The sequence below is a fragment of the Musa acuminata genome, chromosome BXJ1-11, assembly GCF_036884655.1.
Source record: "Musa acuminata AAA Group cultivar baxijiao chromosome BXJ1-11, Cavendish_Baxijiao_AAA, whole genome shotgun sequence".
Taxonomy (NCBI): Eukaryota; Viridiplantae; Streptophyta; class Magnoliopsida; order Zingiberales; family Musaceae; genus Musa; species Musa acuminata.
Genome location: NC_088337.1, coordinates 4017157 through 4036650, shown reverse-complemented (window position 1 = coordinate 4036650; position 19494 = coordinate 4017157). Strand labels below are relative to the sequence as shown.

The 19494-nt window shown below is 35.5% G+C and overlaps 1 protein-coding gene across 3 annotated transcripts in view; it reads left to right on the top strand.

The window, feature by feature from the left end:
• The first annotated feature begins 458 nt into the window (after positions 1-458).
• LOC135581844 (uncharacterized) overlaps positions 459-19494 on the top strand; it is a 30213-nt gene continuing 11177 nt past the window's right edge. For all 3 annotated transcript variants that reach the window (XR_010481069.1, XR_010481068.1, XM_065089228.1), the window contains exons 1-18: positions 459-729; positions 845-910; positions 1289-1375; positions 3761-3817; positions 3956-4020; positions 4144-4313; positions 6056-6117; positions 6204-6287; positions 8199-8358; positions 10677-10792; positions 14450-14578; positions 15456-15527; positions 15674-15769; positions 15844-15921; positions 18329-18454; positions 18631-18807; positions 19003-19206; positions 19296-19409. Coding sequence is in view for 1 of the 3 variants with exons in the window: in XM_065089228.1 (XP_064945300.1) it covers positions 634-729; positions 845-910; positions 1289-1375; positions 3761-3817; positions 3956-4020; positions 4144-4313; positions 6056-6117; positions 6204-6287; positions 8199-8358; positions 10677-10792; positions 14450-14578; positions 15456-15527; positions 15674-15769; positions 15844-15921; positions 18329-18454; positions 18631-18807; positions 19003-19206; positions 19296-19409 (1959 nt within the window). In the remaining 2 variants the exon portion in view is untranslated. The remainder of the gene's footprint in view (positions 730-844; positions 911-1288; positions 1376-3760; positions 3818-3955; positions 4021-4143; positions 4314-6055; positions 6118-6203; positions 6288-8198; positions 8359-10676; positions 10793-14449; positions 14579-15455; positions 15528-15673; positions 15770-15843; positions 15922-18328; positions 18455-18630; positions 18808-19002; positions 19207-19295; positions 19410-19494) is intronic.

Here is a 19494-nt window from a genome sequence, read left to right as displayed (position 1 = left end):
CGCGTCTGGATCACACGAGTTTTACAGGTCTAATTACTTTTGTACCCTTAAAATTCGCACGTGCGATGGATGGTGGCGGTTTCTGCCGCGGGTGTTGAAGCGATACGGGGGGTGTTTTGGTCACATGGAGATACTACGAGGATTTGTGGAGGTGGTGGAGAATTAGCCACGTCGGTGACCACGGCTCAGCTGCTGGCGCTTGTCAACCAATCGTTCACTGAGCTTTACGATTGAGAACTCGGTTGATTGAAATCTGATGTGATTGATATCAGAGACCCCAACTATGGACACTCTCGTCGGACGGTCCGGACCTTAACCGGTTCGCCCTATCGCCAATTAGACCGACCACATGATTATTTGCAGTCGGCCTCCTCGAAAGATCCGATCGAAGGTAAACGGGTTCGCCTCTTCGATGATCAAACCGGTCACATCGTCAACTCACACCATATAAGCCATCAGACGCACTGCTCTCATTCGCCGGGTCCGGTCGAAGGCTTAGGGTTTTGGATCGAACTCAACGAAGCCGGTCAAGAGAGGAGGAAAGCTCCGTCGATCGGAGTTCTCGTTCTCGATCCCTTTGTTCCCATCCTCGATCTCATGCGGATCTGACCTCCAAGATCCAGATCGAGAGCGATGGCGATCGGTGGTCTCGTCCTCGGCTTTCTTTTCGCTCTCTTTGCCTCACCAGCTGCCGCGGATGCGATCCATGGCTGCGGTGGATTCATCGAGGTTAGGATCCCGGATCCAATCCACGTTCGAGAGTTCCTCGTTCTTTTGATCGTGTTAACCTGGCCAATTTGCTTTCTCGCTTGCTTTATTGACGAATTAGTGGTGGTTCTCGCAGGCGAGCTCGCCATTGGTTAAATCAAGAAAATCTTCGGATGCAAAGTTGGATTATTCACACATAAGGGTACGTTCTTAAGAGTTTAATGTTCTGCTTTGTTGTGTTTCTTTGAATTGTTAGTTCATTGTGTGTCCGTGGTGAGTAAATTACTATAAGCCTTGCTGAGTTTTAGATATTACTGTGCATGCTGTGTTTGTATAATTGAACCACGGATTATACTACTAGGCTCATTTCTCGATTTGAATCTACTTATATTATTCGAATTTCTGGCAGCTACTTGCTTATTTATTTCGTATTTCTTGTATATATATAAAATATAAATATTTCATTTTATTTAATATTTTGTAGTGTGTTTTTCTTTCTGGTAGATTTATTGGGACTTGTTTGTATATTGTGTATTTCCTGTCTGGACTGTGGATTATCTAACATCACAATTTGATTTAGGTTGAACTGTGCACGGTTGATGGGTTGGTCAAGGAGCGGACACAATGTGCTCCCAATGGTTATTATTTTATCCCAGTTTATGACAAGGTGTGATATTTTGTAGTTATTAGTGTTTGTTCCGTTTATTATACATATGCTGAATAAGCTACACCTGATAGACTATGATGCACCACTGTTACTTATATAAACGTAAACATGACGAATGACAAGTTGCTTATCCTTCTTTATTCTTAAGCAATTGAGTTGCATGCCATTATTGTAATTTTATAAAGCATGGGATATCCCTTGTGTGTTTATATATTCTTGTGTTCAGCACCATTGCCTGGAATAGGAAGACTCAGGTATCTGACTGCACTTTATTATCTAATGTATTGGGGATACCTATACAAGTTATCTTTTCCACCTTTTGCGGGTGTTGTGATGGCTGTAATTTTTCCTTGTTTTGTTGGTTTCATATATTATCAAACATAACCAGCTCTAGTGCTTGTCATTTTAAATCATTATCAACAATTTTTGTGCTGCTCATCCAAATTCTTGATGATGATAACTGTGGTGCTCATACATTTAAATTTATTTTAAAGTTAAAAACCATCTTTGAAGCAAGATGTTATTGTGTTTTTTCTATTTTTCCAATGAATTGGTTGATAGTTGGAAAAAGCAGTAGCTCTTGTTTAAACTTGAAAATCACATGAAATAGTTCTATTCATGGACTCCCGTATTGACCATTACTTGTTGGTCCATTTGTTCTGGCATGCCACATACAGATACCTCTTCATTATCATGTTGGCATGGACTTGTAAGGCAGAGAACCCTTTTTATTTCTCATGTTTCTTGTTCTTTGAATCTGAATCAAACATGTGATTCACCAGCTCAAGTAAAATTGTCAATTTACTGATTTCTGTGCCTTTTTTTTCATTTTTTTGGTAAGTCTATTCCACTAGCATGTCTGTGTTGGTGTCACATCAATGAGGCTCACGCCGATGGCCCATAGCGCACCAGTCTTGTACTGGCATGAGGGAGCACCATCCTTGATTTGAACTGCTCTTTTTTGTCATTCACTTTTATGGAATGTGGTGATGTTTCATACAGCCGCTTTCAGCCTAAAAGGCTGAGTAGCCTTTGATTCCATTCCAAATGTTTCTGTTATCAAGCCTGTGGATACCGAAGTCATCCATCCCAACACTTCCTAAGAAAGTGCTACTCATGATCTCTGAACCAACAATATTTGCTATGATACAAAGATGGACAAAAAAAGAAAGAAACAATTTTGTAGGCATCTAATTCAGTCTGGATTTCTGTTTTGTTGTCTATATCAAAGTATCAAACATACATTTGCTTTTTATGGTCTTGAAGTTATTGCTCATTTGTTGGGTATGTTTCTGTCTTAACCTATAAGCTGGATTGAAGTTTGAAGTCTGAACCTGCTTCCTGTCGATAGCCAAGAACTGAAGCCTCCGTATCATTGTCTATGTTTGTTGGGAATGTTTTGGTTGCTGTGGAAGTTTAATTTTACATCATAAATATTTGTTTTCTTTTCATCATCAGCTATTTAATGCCTCAGTGTATCACTTCTTCATGCTACAAGCGCTTGCAAAGGAACTGTATTCAGACTCTAGATCTACCTTATAATTTTGTTTCATAGGATTCAGCCATCTTTCTTTGTAGCATTGCTGGAGGGTAGTATGAACAAATGAATAAGTCTCTGTCTCTGTGATTGTGCTAAGCAACATTCTGGGATCACCCTACTAAATTGTCAACATACTCTGTCATTTGGAGCCTTCATTATTTCTTCTTTGACACCGCAAAATTAAACCATCGAATTTGATGCATTGTCATTATGTTTACACATTCATTACCTTTTTTTAACTTCTCAAACCTAACACGAAGAGTCGCTGATGGTTCCTTATTTTATTAAACCACAAAGAAGTCTTCCAACTACCTTTTATTACAGAATAAAGACATTTTGTTAAAAAATACATTAATTTTATGAGTATATTGCCAGAAGTTCTAGGGAATAAGGTTCGCAATACTGTACCGTACCGGTATTTCGATCTGAGCTCAGTACCGGTACGGTACGGTATACCGAGCGGTACATCCAGGTGTATTGAGTACAGTATACTGCTACAGTACTACAGTACTCTCAGACTGGTAACAGTCGGTCTGTGTACCGACAACCTGTCGGACCGGTACATACCGCCTGTACCGGGCGGTATGACTCGGTACAGCAGACCCTGCTATGGAAGACACTTTAACATTACAACAGTAGATTACTGGTTGACTGAGTCATGTGATCTGATTGGCATACCCTGGCATGAGAATAGCTTGGCCTTAGTAGATAATTGCTAATACCAGAACTGATGTAGTATTAAACTCACTTGCTAGCCAAAACTGCAATTCTTGGTTTGAAGCATGTTGTTTTGCATATTTTGTTACTTCTATATGATGTTTGATTGCTACTACCTCATTTAACAGGGTTCATTTGTTCTCCGAGTAAAGGGGCCTGATGGATGGTCATGGAAACCTGATAATGTGAGTCAATGGGCAAACAAGTTAACTCAGTCTTCTAGTGTTGATTATATGAACCTCGTATCTGCTGTGCAGGATGTATTTTTTTCAGTTGTCAAACTATGCTCTTTATGTAATGTTACTGGTCATTAAACTCTGCAGGTCAATGTTATTGTTGACCAAGATGGCTGTAATGCAAATGCAGATATCAATTTCCTTCTCACAGGGTATGGGCCATGCAGACAGATTTCCCAATTCCTTTTTTTTAATTGTCAAAAGAAAGCATCTTGGTTGTTTTTGTCCATAAAGCCTGATAATACTTCTTATTTTTTTCTTTCCTACTTCTGTAGGTTCACGCTATCGGGAAGGCTCATTGGTGCTGTTGGCGGTGAAAGCTGTCCCATAAAAGATGGAGGACCTTCTGGTGTAAAAGTTGAGCTATTGTCAATATCGGATGACCTTATTGCATCTTCTTTGACATCGGCAATAGGAGGTTATTCATTCACAAACATCATTCCAGGTTTGACAAGTTTACTTTTCTTATGTCTTTTTACCTTAACTTCAGAGTAGATAAATTTGTCAAACAAGCTAATTAAGCTTCTGTTTTACATTCAATTACATTGACTTTTATATTATGTCACTTTATGTTTTTCTATTCTGTACTCATTGGAGAACTAAAGCCGTATTTGGGCTTGGGAAATTCCCACTAGCTATTCGCTTGCACAAATTTACATATTTTAGAATTTAAATTTAGCAGACTATTGCGACTTGTCCAAGTTTAAGGAGCTGCATAAGATACAAACAAATTGCAGGCAAGTACAAAAAGTAAGAGATAGGAAATAAATGTCTTCTGTTTTAGCTTTAGCTATGATACAGGATACAGATGATGCCATACCGGCTCTCGAATTATATATAAAGATAGGTATTTGGACACATGTATTGCAAAAGGACCAAATAGGGGAAGGGTGTCCTTCACATAGTAAAGATGATTAAGTATGAGAGTCATTTCTAGCTTGATGAGTGTCTTGAATTAGAAACTAAGATTCTTGGTGTTATGGTAAGTATAAGATTAAGACGTGTATACTTTGACCCAAGGTTTTTAATTTCGAATAATACCGCCCGGTACGTACTGGTCTGCCAATAGATCGGTACATGGACCGCCCGCTACCGGGTAGTACTGTCGATTGGGGTTGTTTCTGTCCGGTTATTATCTTAAATCGGGCGGTGACCGAGGGAGAAGAAGAGGAGAACCTGGAGATCGGCGTCGCTCTCTTGGTGTCGCGGGTAGAAGAGAGGCGACGTTGCCTAGCAAAAAACGGTTATATATATATATATATATATATAAAGGCGACGTAGCCTCATTTTTTTGTGGCATCGCCAAGCGTGGGGAGAAGAGAGGCGATGTCGCCTCGTTTTTTGTATGACATCGCCTCGACGACGTCGCCCCGCGTGGGGAGAAGAGAGGCGATGTCGCAGAAAAAGATTTTTTTGTACTTATATATATATATATATATATATATATATATATATATATATATACCGAGCGGTATACCGAAGTATACCGCTGGGTATACAGTAAGTACCATACCGTACTGAGCTAATCTTGAAACTCGGGTACGGTATGAAATTTCAATCTTTGCTTTGACCCTCCTCAGACCTTGTTTTGGTGGGAGCATCGTTAACTTAGCCGTGCTTTTATCTATGTCCAATATTGCCTTGGATGGAGGCAATGATTGTGGAAAAGAACTTATGACCAAAATGTAAAACATGGAAATGTACAGTGGATTGAACATAAAGTTTATTTGCAAATAAGATCTGCTCAAATCATTGAATTGCACATGCAATTATTTTGCTGAACCTTTTGCAAAAATTAAATATCTTTGAAATTGGCAATGTGCTTTGGATCTGTTCAGCAGCCAGATAAAAATCTGCTCAATTCTTGCTTTCAACCCTGCTCAAATGTCATCTTAAGATTTCTTCTTCTTACATATCGATGAGACCAGACTTAGATCATGGTTGTAACTTGATTAGATGCAGCTCTAGACTATGAAAAAAAAATTCTGAGACTTAAGCAGCAATTGGAATCAATTTAATGCTTTGTAATATGCTTAAATGATGTTAAAGAAATTGTCATCAATTTATTTTATTGAAGCATCTATTAACTTGTTCTGGAATTGAATATTCCATCTTATTTAACTACCTTTTGTTACATAAGTTTATTTTTTCAAATAATTTCCTAATTATTCTCATCATACGATGCAGGAAATTACAGATTACACGTGACACATCCAAATTTAGAAGTCGAAGTTAGAGGCTCACCAGAGGTTTAATATACTTGCTATTACATTTAATTGTTCTGCAATGCACATTAAACTGTTAAGTACATGGTTCTAGTTGTTGGTCTGTGTAGGTGAATATAGGCTTTGGAAATGCTGTGGTGGATGATGTCTTCTTTGTTCGTGGATATGATCTTCAAGGTTTTGTGGTTGCACAGGTATTGCAGTAATTATACACGAATGAGACTTCATCATCTTGGTTATTGTATAGACATTTCCTTTCGGTCCTTTGTTGATCTTTGAGTCTTGCTGTTTCTCCTTGTCAAGATTCCATTTAAACTTTATCTCCCTTGGTGATTTCATGGCACATGGTATGTTGACCTTCTTTTGACCAGGGCATCTATTTCAAAGGCTAAAACGTTATCTGCTGCTTGTATCTGTTAATTTTAACCTTTTTTCTATCTTCTTGCCACATTCTGTTCCAATATGTGTTACTGGAGATGTGGCCTCAGTAAATGCCCTGTGTTTCCCAGATAAATCCATGTAGAATCTGTCATATCATTCTCTTGGTCTCCACTCACCCAATGGTCAATTGTGAAATGGAAGAGGAAAAGTAAATGAAATTCTAGTCAGCCAGGATTTAATGTCTGGCAATTGATATCTATTCCTAGCTATGTGTGATGGACTATTTATAGATCTTTTATGGCATGCATGATAGTTTTAATAGCACATATCAGCTGCCACCTAATGCAAAGTAGAAGCAAGGAAGGAAGATTTATTTCTGTCTCTTTTGAAAGTACTATCCATTAAATATAAATTGTCTTACATGCTTTAATTAGCTTTCTTTCCATCCAATCAGACTTTGAAATGTCAGCATTGTTGTGCCATAATGTAAATCATCATAGAGGTTTCAACCAGCATTAGCTATTCTACAAAATACAGATATGCTGCATTGACATAATGCTAGTAGTTGGGCATAGTTCCATTTCATTGTCCTTAATATACATGAATATGTATATTTTTACTACATTCTTTCCTATATTTTTTGTCTATTACTTAGAATTGATTTGATATGTTTTCTTTGTCGTCCATTGTGTTCTCTTGAGAAAGCATGCATGGCACGTGGAATGTTCTCTTGAGAAAGCATGCATGGCACGTGGAAGAAGTCCAGTACACCATGAGCTATGAAGTTGGATATGTACTGCAACTGATGCTTAATAGTGGAATAATCTAGGAGCTATTGATCATAAAAGAGACTACCTAGTGAGAAGTTTGTCAACTAGGAATTCCACTTATACAGGTTAGCCGAACAAGGCTAACGAGCTGCAACCTGATACTTGTACATACTTAAGATGAATCTTAGGAAATTATCCAATAAAAGGAAAATGTACAAAATAGATAGCAATAGCATATTGAGTCCCTGAGATATTGATTCCTGATCTTTTGTTCATTCAGTTTATAATAAGAACCCTTTGTTCACCTAAAAGTACTCCTTAATGAGTATCTTAACTTCCGCTTCTAATGGATGTTTGTACATTGGTGTACTGGGTGTACCTCAATAGTTTGAGGTTAACCTGCCATGCCATGCATACATGAGACTAATTGGTCCGTTTTTGGGAAATTGTGGGAGTACATGTCAATGGTTTCAGTTTAAGACAAGGATTTAAAGTTATTCAAGTGTTTGGTAGGTGGTGGAAATAAAGTGAAAGTCAGAGTAAAATTAGAGTGGGGGCACAAATAAAGTTCCCCAAAGTTTTCCTGACATACAAGTGGAAAATCACTTGTAGTATGTCTATTGCACTGAAGGAAGAACATATGACAAAGAAAAAACATACTTTGAAGTTGAAACTTAGTCCATGTCAGCTAGGATGCCTGTTGTTGAAACATATACAAAAAATTAGCCTACAAATGCTATTATTGTCTAGCAAAAAGATTCTTGGTTCTTGGGAATGGAAACTCCTGGATTATTGCAGCAATTCATATTGTTGAAGATGAAGTAGTTTTATGTATTAACATAGTGATTATATTGTTGAAGATGAAGTAGCTTTATGTATTAACGTAGTGATTGTGGCTCTGGCATCATAACTATTCAAGCTTAATTATCTCAATGTGTTTATTTGTGTTTGCAGGGAAATCCAATTGTGGGTGTTCACATGTATTTATATTCAGATGATGTCTTAGAGGTGCATTGTCCGGAAGGCGCTGGGAATGGACCTAGGCATAAGAGTGCTCTTTGCCATGCTGTGTCTGATAAAGAAGGGAGATTTCTGTTTAAATCTTTACCTTGTGGTAACTTTCTTCATTGCTAGGTGGATATTATTTTCTTCTGTTTGTTTGGTTAAGTGGCTTGTACCTGCTATATAACATTTTTAGTATTTTTCTGAATATTGAGTACAGTCATATGTTTGTATGTTAACATGTGATTGATTAGTAAGATATTTTATAGAGACAAGTGCTGACCGTTGCATTTCAAATCATGTATTCAAGTGCCCTCGACACTTTTTTTCTTCAGTTGTCATGACTCATGATAACCATTGATGCAATGTGGAAGTCAGCCAAGCTGACATTGGGTGCTACTAAGACATCCAAAAGATGAAAGACTACAAACAAATATAAAAGAGACAAAAACCATGTAGAGTTGCCTCAAAAACTTCTTTCGCCTCTTCCATACCCTTCTATTTCTTCAGTTTTCCCTCTTTTTCTGCGATTTTGTCAAGATTGCACAAGGTGTCAAGTGCCAAAACGCAAATTTCTGATCGGACTTTATTTTATTTCCATTGATTGATTTGATCCTTGAGATCTGTGTTTACTACATGAATGAACTGGAATGAATCCGGTCTATGATTTTGCTAGTTTGGGACAATTTTCCACCTCAGATCTGATCCTAGACTTATGTTTTTGGGACTCAAAACCAGTTTGGTATGGTGGCTTTTGGACAATATACTCTTTGAGTATAGGCAAAATTGCGAATGCTGCTTCAAATTCCAAAACTCGTCCCCATCAACTGGTCCATTTTAAAATTTAATAGATTTTGGTGATGTTGGATGGGTAAGAGTCATAGATTTGGGTGATGATGGATGGGATTAATGTTAATTTCATTTTCTAGATATTTACCTCAAGTTTTGATATGTTAATTGTCTGTCAAGTCCTTATGTGCAGTTTGATATTTTCCATTTCCAATGTTTTTAGATAAATTATGACTTTTAAACTAATATATTTTGAGAATTAAATGAGTGCTAATTTCTAGGCTTTTTGGATAATATGCTGTTTTAGACAAATTATCTGCATCCTGGGCTTAAGTTCTGACAACAAAATATAAAAAAAAATCTTAATAATAATAGAAGAGTCAAAACCTCAACAAACATTACTGGTACTTATGAGATTATAGAATAGAGCAAAAGGTAATGTTATTACTTGTTAGAGAAATTGGATATCAAAATGGTGATCATGGTTTAAAGTTATTCAGCTACCTAGTGAGAATCGATTTATTCCCTCATTATGTTCATTGTTAGTCAAAGCAAAAGCTAAAGTTCCAAACCAGGTGATGTGTTTCTCTTTGCAATTTGCATGAGTATCAGTAATAAGGCTTGAGGTTCGAGGTGTCTCGGTGTTAGCTTAGATCAGTTTGTAGAGTTTGATATCAATGGAATCTAGAAATAATGATCCATTTTCTTTTATAAGCTAAACAAGCTCATGCTCGAATAACAGAAATTCTGTTATAGCTATTTCTGTACATTCAATGTACTCTTCGGATGGAGGAGTACATAGAGTTGAACATAGTAACCTAAGAAATTGAAAGATATCATTGAAATTGTTCATTTGGAAATTTCCCGAAAAAGCTAATTATAGGTTCTTCTCTCCATCGGAACAATAGGGCCGTTATGCTTTTACTTTTAAATTGTTGGATCTTTCTTTAAATATCTGCTATAACCCAAAACATGGAACACCGTTATTGTCTAAATCAAGTTTTATGTAGATTATCTCATCAACCTGTCAGAATTGACTAGACCAGCTTGGTGTTGCTGAAAGTAGTTTGAAGCCAAAACAAAACATGCCAGCTCTACTTCTTGCTGGATCTTATATAATTCAACACTTAATTCCTACTTTCCATCTTAAGTTAGATATGAGAATGAAAGAAGGGCTTATCCATAGGTCTATCTATCAACAGAATTTTGTACATTGGTTTCTTTGTAAATCTTTGATAGTGTACTGAAGCTATAGCCCATACCTACTATGGATATACTGATGTGCCTTTGAGTTGTTGCATGTTCTGTTTGCTGTGACATGTATTAGAAGTTTTTTTATTGACTTGGCAATTCTAATGCTTCTTTAGAACTTCACTGCCATTTTTACAAAGTTAAAATGGTTATGTACTTTCTTCATAATGAATTTCTGGATGCTGAAACTATTGTATATAACCTGACAAACATTAGACAAGTCTCTAATCAAATAAATATGTTTTGTTTTGTTGATAACTAGAAGCAGTAATGCTTTTATTTTGAAATTGTTTTGATCCTATCAATATGGGCATGCCACTGTTTTTTGTTCCTTATATGAAATCATATTTATTTAAATCTTATCTTCTTTTTTTCCTGATCACTATATAGGGGTTTATGAACTTTTGCCTTACTATAAAGGAGAGAATACAATTTTTGACGTCTCGCCCTCTTCAGCGATTGTGTCTATTGAGCATTATCATAAACAGCTCCCCCAAAAATTTCAGGTGTGAAAAGTTTTATTTTATATTTAGATTCATTTTAAAGAACCATTATTATTATTATTATTATTATTATTATTATTATTATTATTATATCCAAGAATTCCAAAAATCCTGTAAGGTTCTTGTAAACTTTTAACATCTCTGTGCACCAATAATCTTGGCCATATTCTTTTTTAATTTCTTTCTAATTGTAATTTTCAAGGCTTGCAATAGTAGTATGATCCAATACAGCTTACCGGGTTGTGGCTCAGGGAACTTGGTATAAGATGTTACCTTTTTCTTTTAAATTCAGTTTTTTTCAAGCTTTTTTGTAACTCAATACATACTGGCATAGAAATAACTAGGATTGGATTTCTTTTCTTTCAAATTCCTTGGTAAGCCTTATTAATTTAAAAAAAATACATACTGTAGAAAGCCAGTGACATGATTGGATTTCTTTTCTTTCAAATTCTAAGAAGGTGCATGAGACTCTGCACCATAGATGATGCTGCCCAAGTCCATCCTTGACCTAAGTAGGGTACACTCATTCAAACCAATATAAGCCCATAAAAAGATAATGTTCCATCTGCTATAGTAGTATGAAAATTTGCAGCTTGTGCAAGATAACATCAAACCCTTAACCTCTATAAATAGAGATGCTTTGTCATTGAAGACAAGATGATGACACATGCTTGGAAGTTGAGAATAAACTTTATAGCAGAAGAAATGGAGCCTAAGTCTCCAATTATTTTGGGTCATGGATCCTTCCCCTTATTGAGCTCCATCAAAGTTCATTTTCTTTGTTGACATCATCCTAAGCCCCAACTGTTTCTATCTCTATATTCTTTCGCGATCATCTTCCCTTCATGGTACCTTGATTTAAATCTGACTAATCCCATGTTGCTATGCAACAAATTGTCTTTGTTGAAGTGAAATCAATTGTATTTAACTGAAATGTTACATTGTGTTTGGCAAAGTTTTAAAATCACCTTATTATGATCACGAGAAATAACTAGGATTCTGTAACTTGCAAGAGTCGCAGTTTAATAACACATACTTTTAGGCAAGGTTTGAAATATCATATTGTTCGACATTCGCTTGGTACAGTACGATACTATATACTGAGCGGCATACCGTTCGGTATACCGGTCAACTGACGGACCGGTACGGGCGGTATTATTCGAAACTGTATACCTTGCTTTTAGGAAGGTTTTTTTATAAGGGAAATGTAGCTGGTATTATCATCCAATTCCACCTGCCATTCCACCTTGCTAGGTACAGGCTGATGTTCACATCAAATTTTTTCTTGTCATATGCGTGAGACCTTGTGTTGTATTTACCATTAAGTTCATTATTGGCTCGATCAATATATGGAAATAAGTCGCAGTGCATAATTAATTTGTAAACTCCGGGCTGGAATACTTGTCTACTCATTATTTAGTGTTAATTTTCTGGTTATCTCTGTGGATTATACTGCAGAGCTGAGCTTCTTGTGAAAATTTTGAACAAGGCCGAACCTCCACACTGGTTTCTGATGAACTGCATTAGGAATACCCTCTATTAACTGAATAGTTTTGTCGAGTGTAAATTCTCATGTTTTTCATGGGGGTAATTGTGGTGATATTTGGGTTTCTCAATTTGCTCAAAGATCTGAGTTCTTATATCTGGAGGCAGGATTGGCTGTAAGATCTTATGTATATTTTGTGTTCTGAGGGGCATCTGATGGTCTGTAAGAGGCTTTTAAAGTAATTTCATTTCTCTTTTTGGGAAAAAAAGACAGTGATTTAGCTTGGATGGTTTGCTTTGTGGCTTATGCCTCATGGGAACCACATGCAAGTATTACTGAACATGACAAATGGTGTTGTTTAAGTCAATAATATAGGCACGTAGAAGATAACACTTACTTTTGATTGTTCCACAGCTGAAGATACACTGTGGAGTCTGAACAGAACTCTCTAATTCATCAAGCAAATGTCTGAGGACCTCAATGGATTTGTAACATGCATCCAGCTTGATCTTGAAGCTGTGCTTGTCATGTCATAGATCCTTATTTTTAAAGTGTACTGCTGGGATCAAACAAGTATAATCCATGCTGATCATGACATCTTGTACTGGCTGGCATCTTTGATCATGCCAATATTTTTGTTGTTGGCACGTAGCTGACACAATCATAGCATTACAGGCACTGCCTGGCAAGTGCATGCCATTGCACAGCAGCTCATTGTGTTAAATGCATGCTCTCCAACAGAGGAATGAATCTCGATTGTTCGGCTGGTTTTCTATCAGTTATGTTAATTATACAGTGTTGTATATCTGGTTATTTTTATGTAGCTATGAGATACAGAAATTGAATTTTAATGCAAAAATAACTCATCTATCACATTGGTCAAGTCCAATTTTAACATGTAAGATATTTGTTATGGTTGAAACGTCTAAAGCAACAGGCTTGATTATTTTATTTGGAAACTCAGGAAGTTCACCAACTTATTTTATTTGGAAAGTGAAATAAGTGCATAGCATAAAGAAGTCAAGAGGGAAGGAAAAGGTTTTAAGAATCAGGACTCAGGAGAACAGAAGATAATGCCTTGAACTCATCAAAATAATATAGATATTTCATAAAAAAATAAACTTTCAGACGGAGAACCATTTTATCATGTTGTTGAGCAATGATCTTTCAAGTTTCAAGGCCCTTCAAATTCTTCCATGTTGACTATGATCAATGCAACCCAAATTAAAATAAATTGAAATTCTATGATAATTCAAAGATTGGTTATTTTATTTCAGAAAAATCTGTGACAAGTTTGTTTTACAGTTTGAAAGTTTAGGCTTCTGTGTCTTCAAATTATCCGAATGTTCTTTAATGGACTTGCACTCTCATTTGATGGATATTTGTTTACCTCTATAGGTGAAATTGGAGATTGCTTACAACCATAAGATTTGAAATATTGATAGTCTGGCAGATAGCTGCTGGCCGTTATTTGTGATCTGATGGATAGTGGGAGTATATGCTTATTTTGTTTTGGATTAAGGATGGATTTATGAATATACAAAATATTCTACTTTATATTTTTTTCAACCAGTGCTGGTAGTGTACGATAATGTCACATATGGTCATGGCAGCAGTTCTGCTTGAAAAATTTCCTTCATAGTTCCACATAAATCATTCAGATGTATTACTTTATTCACTTTGTTTGGAAGAGCAGGAGGCAGATAAAATCACAATCTATCAGATTCTCCTTTGAGGCTTTAGGTTTACTAGCTTGGCGTATCTCCAGTTTACAGTTGATAATTTATTGTTGCAAGTTTAGCTTTGATCTCCATGACTTGCAATTAATATAAGACAACAAGTGCAATTATTCAGTACTTTTTGTCTTAAGGATCTGAATTGATTATATGGAACTTTTGGAATGTTAGCCACCCCTTGCTGCCTTTATAAATGTCTTTGAATAGTAATGTGTCACAACTCACAAGTACTTCTTTCTTTTTTCTACTCATGAACATATTTCTGCACTTGTGCTTATGTAATTCTATATACTTATAAATTATATTCTAGCGATTAGTTGCCTCCTCTTTAACACCTCTCTCGATAGAATTTTTACCTTTTCCATTTATTCAACACTCTCAGATGTTTGCTTCAACATTGCTTGTAGCATTGATATTATTTGCTATTTTCATGACTAGGTTACTGGGTTTTCTATTGGTGGTCGTGTGATTGATGACTTTGGTGCTGGAGTAGATAGTGCTAAAATTTTGGTAGATGGCCAGCTGAAGACAATTACTGATGCTCAGGGATATTACAAGCTTGATCAGGTGTTGTAGATACTTCCTCTTTGTTTATTATTTAAATGATCCAATTGGTCATTCTAGTATTTTACACTCAGTTCATATGTTAATACAGAAGGGTTCTTATGAAGTTATGATCCAATCTTCTTAGTCTGTAACATTATTAATACTCACTTGCCAACATTTTCCAAACTTGGTTGGTGTTCAGGTGTGTCTTGTAACCATTTTAAAATGTCATGGTTGTGATCTTTGCTATTGACCCACCTCCTTTGTCTGTCTATGTGTGTTTTATGATATGTAGTAGTTCAGGATGTCAAACATTGACTCATGCAGAGATTGTTTTTTAGGCTATGTTGTCGTGTAAGGTCATATAAAGCTTTAGAAAGATATCTGTCATTTATCGTAATCTAATTTTGCATAAGAGTGCTATTTTTTTATGTTTATTTTCTGTAAGACTGTAACACTGAATTAAAGTGATTTCCAGTCTGGATATTATTTTTTTCTTTTGTTTGGGTCTGCATGTTATGTATATCTTTTGTGTGTATTCTTTGTGGTGCATTATGATCCTCACATTGATGTCCATGCAGCAGTGATGTCAATATTTCTCTTGTACTTATTGAAGCATCAGTTTTTTCCCTTGTATTGTTCTTTTGGATCAGGGTACCTCACAAAGTGCATGAAAGTCCCTTGTGATGGCTGTATTTGAGGAATCTTACTCATCCAAAAGAAACATTACGTGACTATTTATGGTGTAAAATATGTTACAAATTCTGGTTACAACAGATTTGAGGACAATGGGTTTATAACTTCGAAATGTATTTTTTACTTGACAACTAGGTATTTTTACTTGGCAAATCCTTTATGTCTCATGTTTATTGCAACTGGAGTGCCATGCCTTTTTCAGGTTACGTCTAAACATTACTCGATCGCTGTGCTGAAGGACCATTATAAATTTAATAGACTCGAGAATTATTTGGTAAGATATTTTCAGCATTTTCATGGCAATACTGTTTCAGATTTCTTTTGAGATGATGATGCTTATAAGCATGCTTATGCCTTTGCTATGCCTTCTGCTTCTAAATTATTGATAACAACCATGTGACATCTTACTACTGGTACTAGGTTTTGCCAAATATGGCTAAGATTGAGGACATAAAAGCATATTACTATGATATCTGTGGAGTTGTTCGAACAATTTCTCCAGATTCGAAGGCAATGGTAGGTCATATCTAAAAATCATTTCTCACTTTTTAGATTACCATGCTGCTTCATAGTTTGTCTCTTTTATATAGGTGACACTATCACATGGGCCAGAGAATGTCAAGCCACAACGGAAACTAATAGATGAAAATGGAAGTTTTTGTTTTGAGGTATGTGTGAAAATATCACTTGGATATAGCAAATTATCGGTGTGAGTCCCTGAACAGTTCTCTGTACTAACTCTTCTAGTGTCATTTTACTTGATTATGAATTATATTTAATGGGTCTGTCATCTTGGGTTCCTGTTCACTGTTCTTCATACTTGTGTGATTCGAATCATTGTGATATTCAATCCAGATTCAGAACAACAAAATTGTGGATCCAATGTTATCATTTATTATATAGTTTATTGATGTAAACCGAGAGAGAAATGCAGCACACCCTGTCTATAATTCTTCAAGCAAAGCTTAAAAAAATTACTTTGTAGTAATTAAAATGAGCCCATAGATTCAAGGTCTTCTATTATAATTGTTATTTATCCAGTCAAATTCACAGTCTATTACTTGGCAGAAATAACTAATTCATTTAATGTATCAATTGTGAGTCTGATATTAAATATGTATCACAACCCAAAATAACAAACTATCTAATATAATCCTTATGCCACCAATACATTCCATGACCAATACTTTTTTTTTACATTTCAAATATTATGAACATATTACTTTTCCAGTCGTACTAGTTTATGGTACACAACTTTAATATGACGGCACCTAAATCCTCTAGAAAAAAGTATGAATTCACAGAATCTTTGGGTACAAATACAGATATATTTTTTTTGCATATAAAATGGCATGTACATGTGTATACTCATGCACATTACTTCTGTGCATTTATGGAGCTCATCTATGCTATAGGTACAATGGAATGGTTGTATGTTCGTTTATCTTGTCTGGCCTTCCCTAACACAGATACACTACCTTGCCTTCTTTAAACAGCTTGGTGATTTAGGTTGGGTGTCAGGTGGAGCTCTTTTATCGTACTCACCGGCCACTGCTGTGTGCTATTCATGTCCTTCCCCAGAACTTTCACGTTATAAAAACATTAATGTAGAATAGACTATACATGTCAATTCATTTTTATGAAAAAACTTTGTGGCATTTACATTTACAGCAGTCTGAAGACTTTAAACAACATGAGCTACTCCTTTGGTTAATGTCATTCATGCACTTTAAAACATTGATTGCTCTATTGTTTTCGATGTAGATAATCTTTCTTGAAGTCGAAGAACGGAGATTGACATGATATATATTATTTGGATTTTTTTACATTATAGATTGTTTCTTAGGCTGGGGTTCTTATCTTGAAAATCCTTTTCCTTATCATTCCCAATTGCAATAAGGGAAAAGAAAGCAAATTTACTAACTGAAGACAATTGTTTGTAGTTTGGGTCTTATGTCATCTCAAAATATCTCGAAATGCTTATTGCTTCTGTCTAAAACATTTCATTCATCAACTCTTTTAGCATTTCATATCTAAGATCTTGGGCTTGTTCCTTTGTCATATGAGTATAATTTTTGACAAAAGTTGGTTTAGTGAGGAATTAGCACTAAATTTAGTGGGTTTGTCATTAGACATCTGTTTGAAATATAATTACTAGCATTAAGCAGAGGTGCATACTATGGTGGCATAAGCATCATTTATTCTGGGGTAATGATGTATATCTGTGTATAACAAATGGTATGCAAGTGTTTGTTATGCGCTTGCACAAGTCAAACTCATCTCATATAAGCCACTTGGCACATGAAATTTGGATGTTTGGCATAACAAAGCACAAAATCACACCATACATGATTTGCTGGTTGATAATTAGCATGGAATTCATTTGATGAGCTCTAATAATTGTTTTGACAGAAATTGTATCATACAACTGTTCACACATTGTAGGAAAAAGGTCTGGGTGATGATAATTTAGTTGATCATTCTATATATTGATTAGTTTTATGGAATATTGAAATTGTTCATGGTACATGTTTATTTGAAGTTTGAACAGAGAAGTTAATATATTTTTTCACTTGTTTTCTGCAGCTGTTGAAATGACAATCACTAGTTGGGTTAACTTATTTTTGAAGAGAAGAAATTAAGGAAACCATAATTTAATCCTTCCTCTTTTTCAATTTTATGGATTTATTTGAACCATTATGCATGTGCATCTTTCTTTCAAAAAGGTCTTGGTATATATGTAGACTTCTTTGCATCATCACTATAGTTTCATCAGAGTTCTGAATCAGTTTTATGCGAGACCTTACATAGACTTCTTTGCATCATCACTATAGTTTCATCAGAGTTCTGAATCAGTTTTATGTGAGACCTTTTTTCTAATGACTGGCTTTGGCTTTTAGATTTTGGCTAATTTAAACATTTATTAGTGTATGCAAAATTTTCAATTTATGCATATTCATTTTCCAGTTAAAATCACTCATTTTTCATTAGTCTTTAGGTGGAATGTTCTGCCGATGCTTTGTTATTCATTTAAAAAATGTTTTCTTAGTTATAGTTAAATAATTTCACTTGTAGGTTCCACCAGGTGAATATCGATTATCTGCCCTGGCTGTAGATTCTGAGAATTCAGGCCTCTTGTTTTCACCATCATATGTTGATGTAAAGGTCAACAGTCCTTTACTTAATGTAGAATTTTTTCAGGTATGAAATCTTCTTTTATCTTGATGCACAGATTATATTCTTAAACTTACGTTCATTATATTTGAAGCTTCACCTTGATTTATTAAAGAATTTATGTGTAAGTGTTCATTTTATTTCAAAAGATTAACTTGTGAATAAGTGGGTTTCTGAAAGCGTCATTGTCCTCTGATATTCAGACACAGGTCAATGTTCATGGAAATGTATTTTGCAAGGAGAAATGCAGCCCTAATCTATCTGTATCACTTGTTAGGGTAATTGGTGAAAGTGTGCAGGAAAGAAAAACCATTGCTTTGACACATGAGAGTTGTGAATTCACTTTTATGAAAGTTTTTCCTGGAAAGTACCGACTTGAGGTGTGTAATTCTTGAGCTATACTTATATTTGCTGTGACATAAGATAATTAACTTTAACTGATCTGTATGACACCTAATTTATCTTTATTAACGAACACAAACAGGTTGTATATAATTAATCAGCAATCATCATAGTGTATCTTTTCAGGCTTCTAGTTGCTGTTATCCACAATTGATGCTTTGACATTTGTACAGGTGAAGCATATCTCTTCCTTGGCAATGCCTGAGGAGGATACATGGTGTTGGAATGAGAATTTTATTGATCTAGATGTGGGTACCCAAGACATGACAGGAATTGTCTTTGTCCAAAGAGGTTATTGGATTAACTTAATATCCTCACATGATACTGATGCCTACATACTCCTACCTGATTCATCTCGTCTTGATATTACAATTAAGGTATCTTGTATGAGTTGCCATAACAGAAATACTCGAATAACAAGGTTTTAGTATAATCAGGCTTCTAAGATTTGCAATGTTGAATGCAGAAAGGGCCACAAAAGATTTGCATTGAGACTCCTGGCGAGCATGAGCTGCATTTTGTCAATTCATGCATTTCATTTGGGAGCTCATCGTTGAAATTTAACTCTTTGGATCCAACGGTGAGGTGGCCCCATATTTTTGTTGATTTAATTGATTGTGGGGAATTCATATTTGGATGCTCTACATTTCATAGTATGAACATTT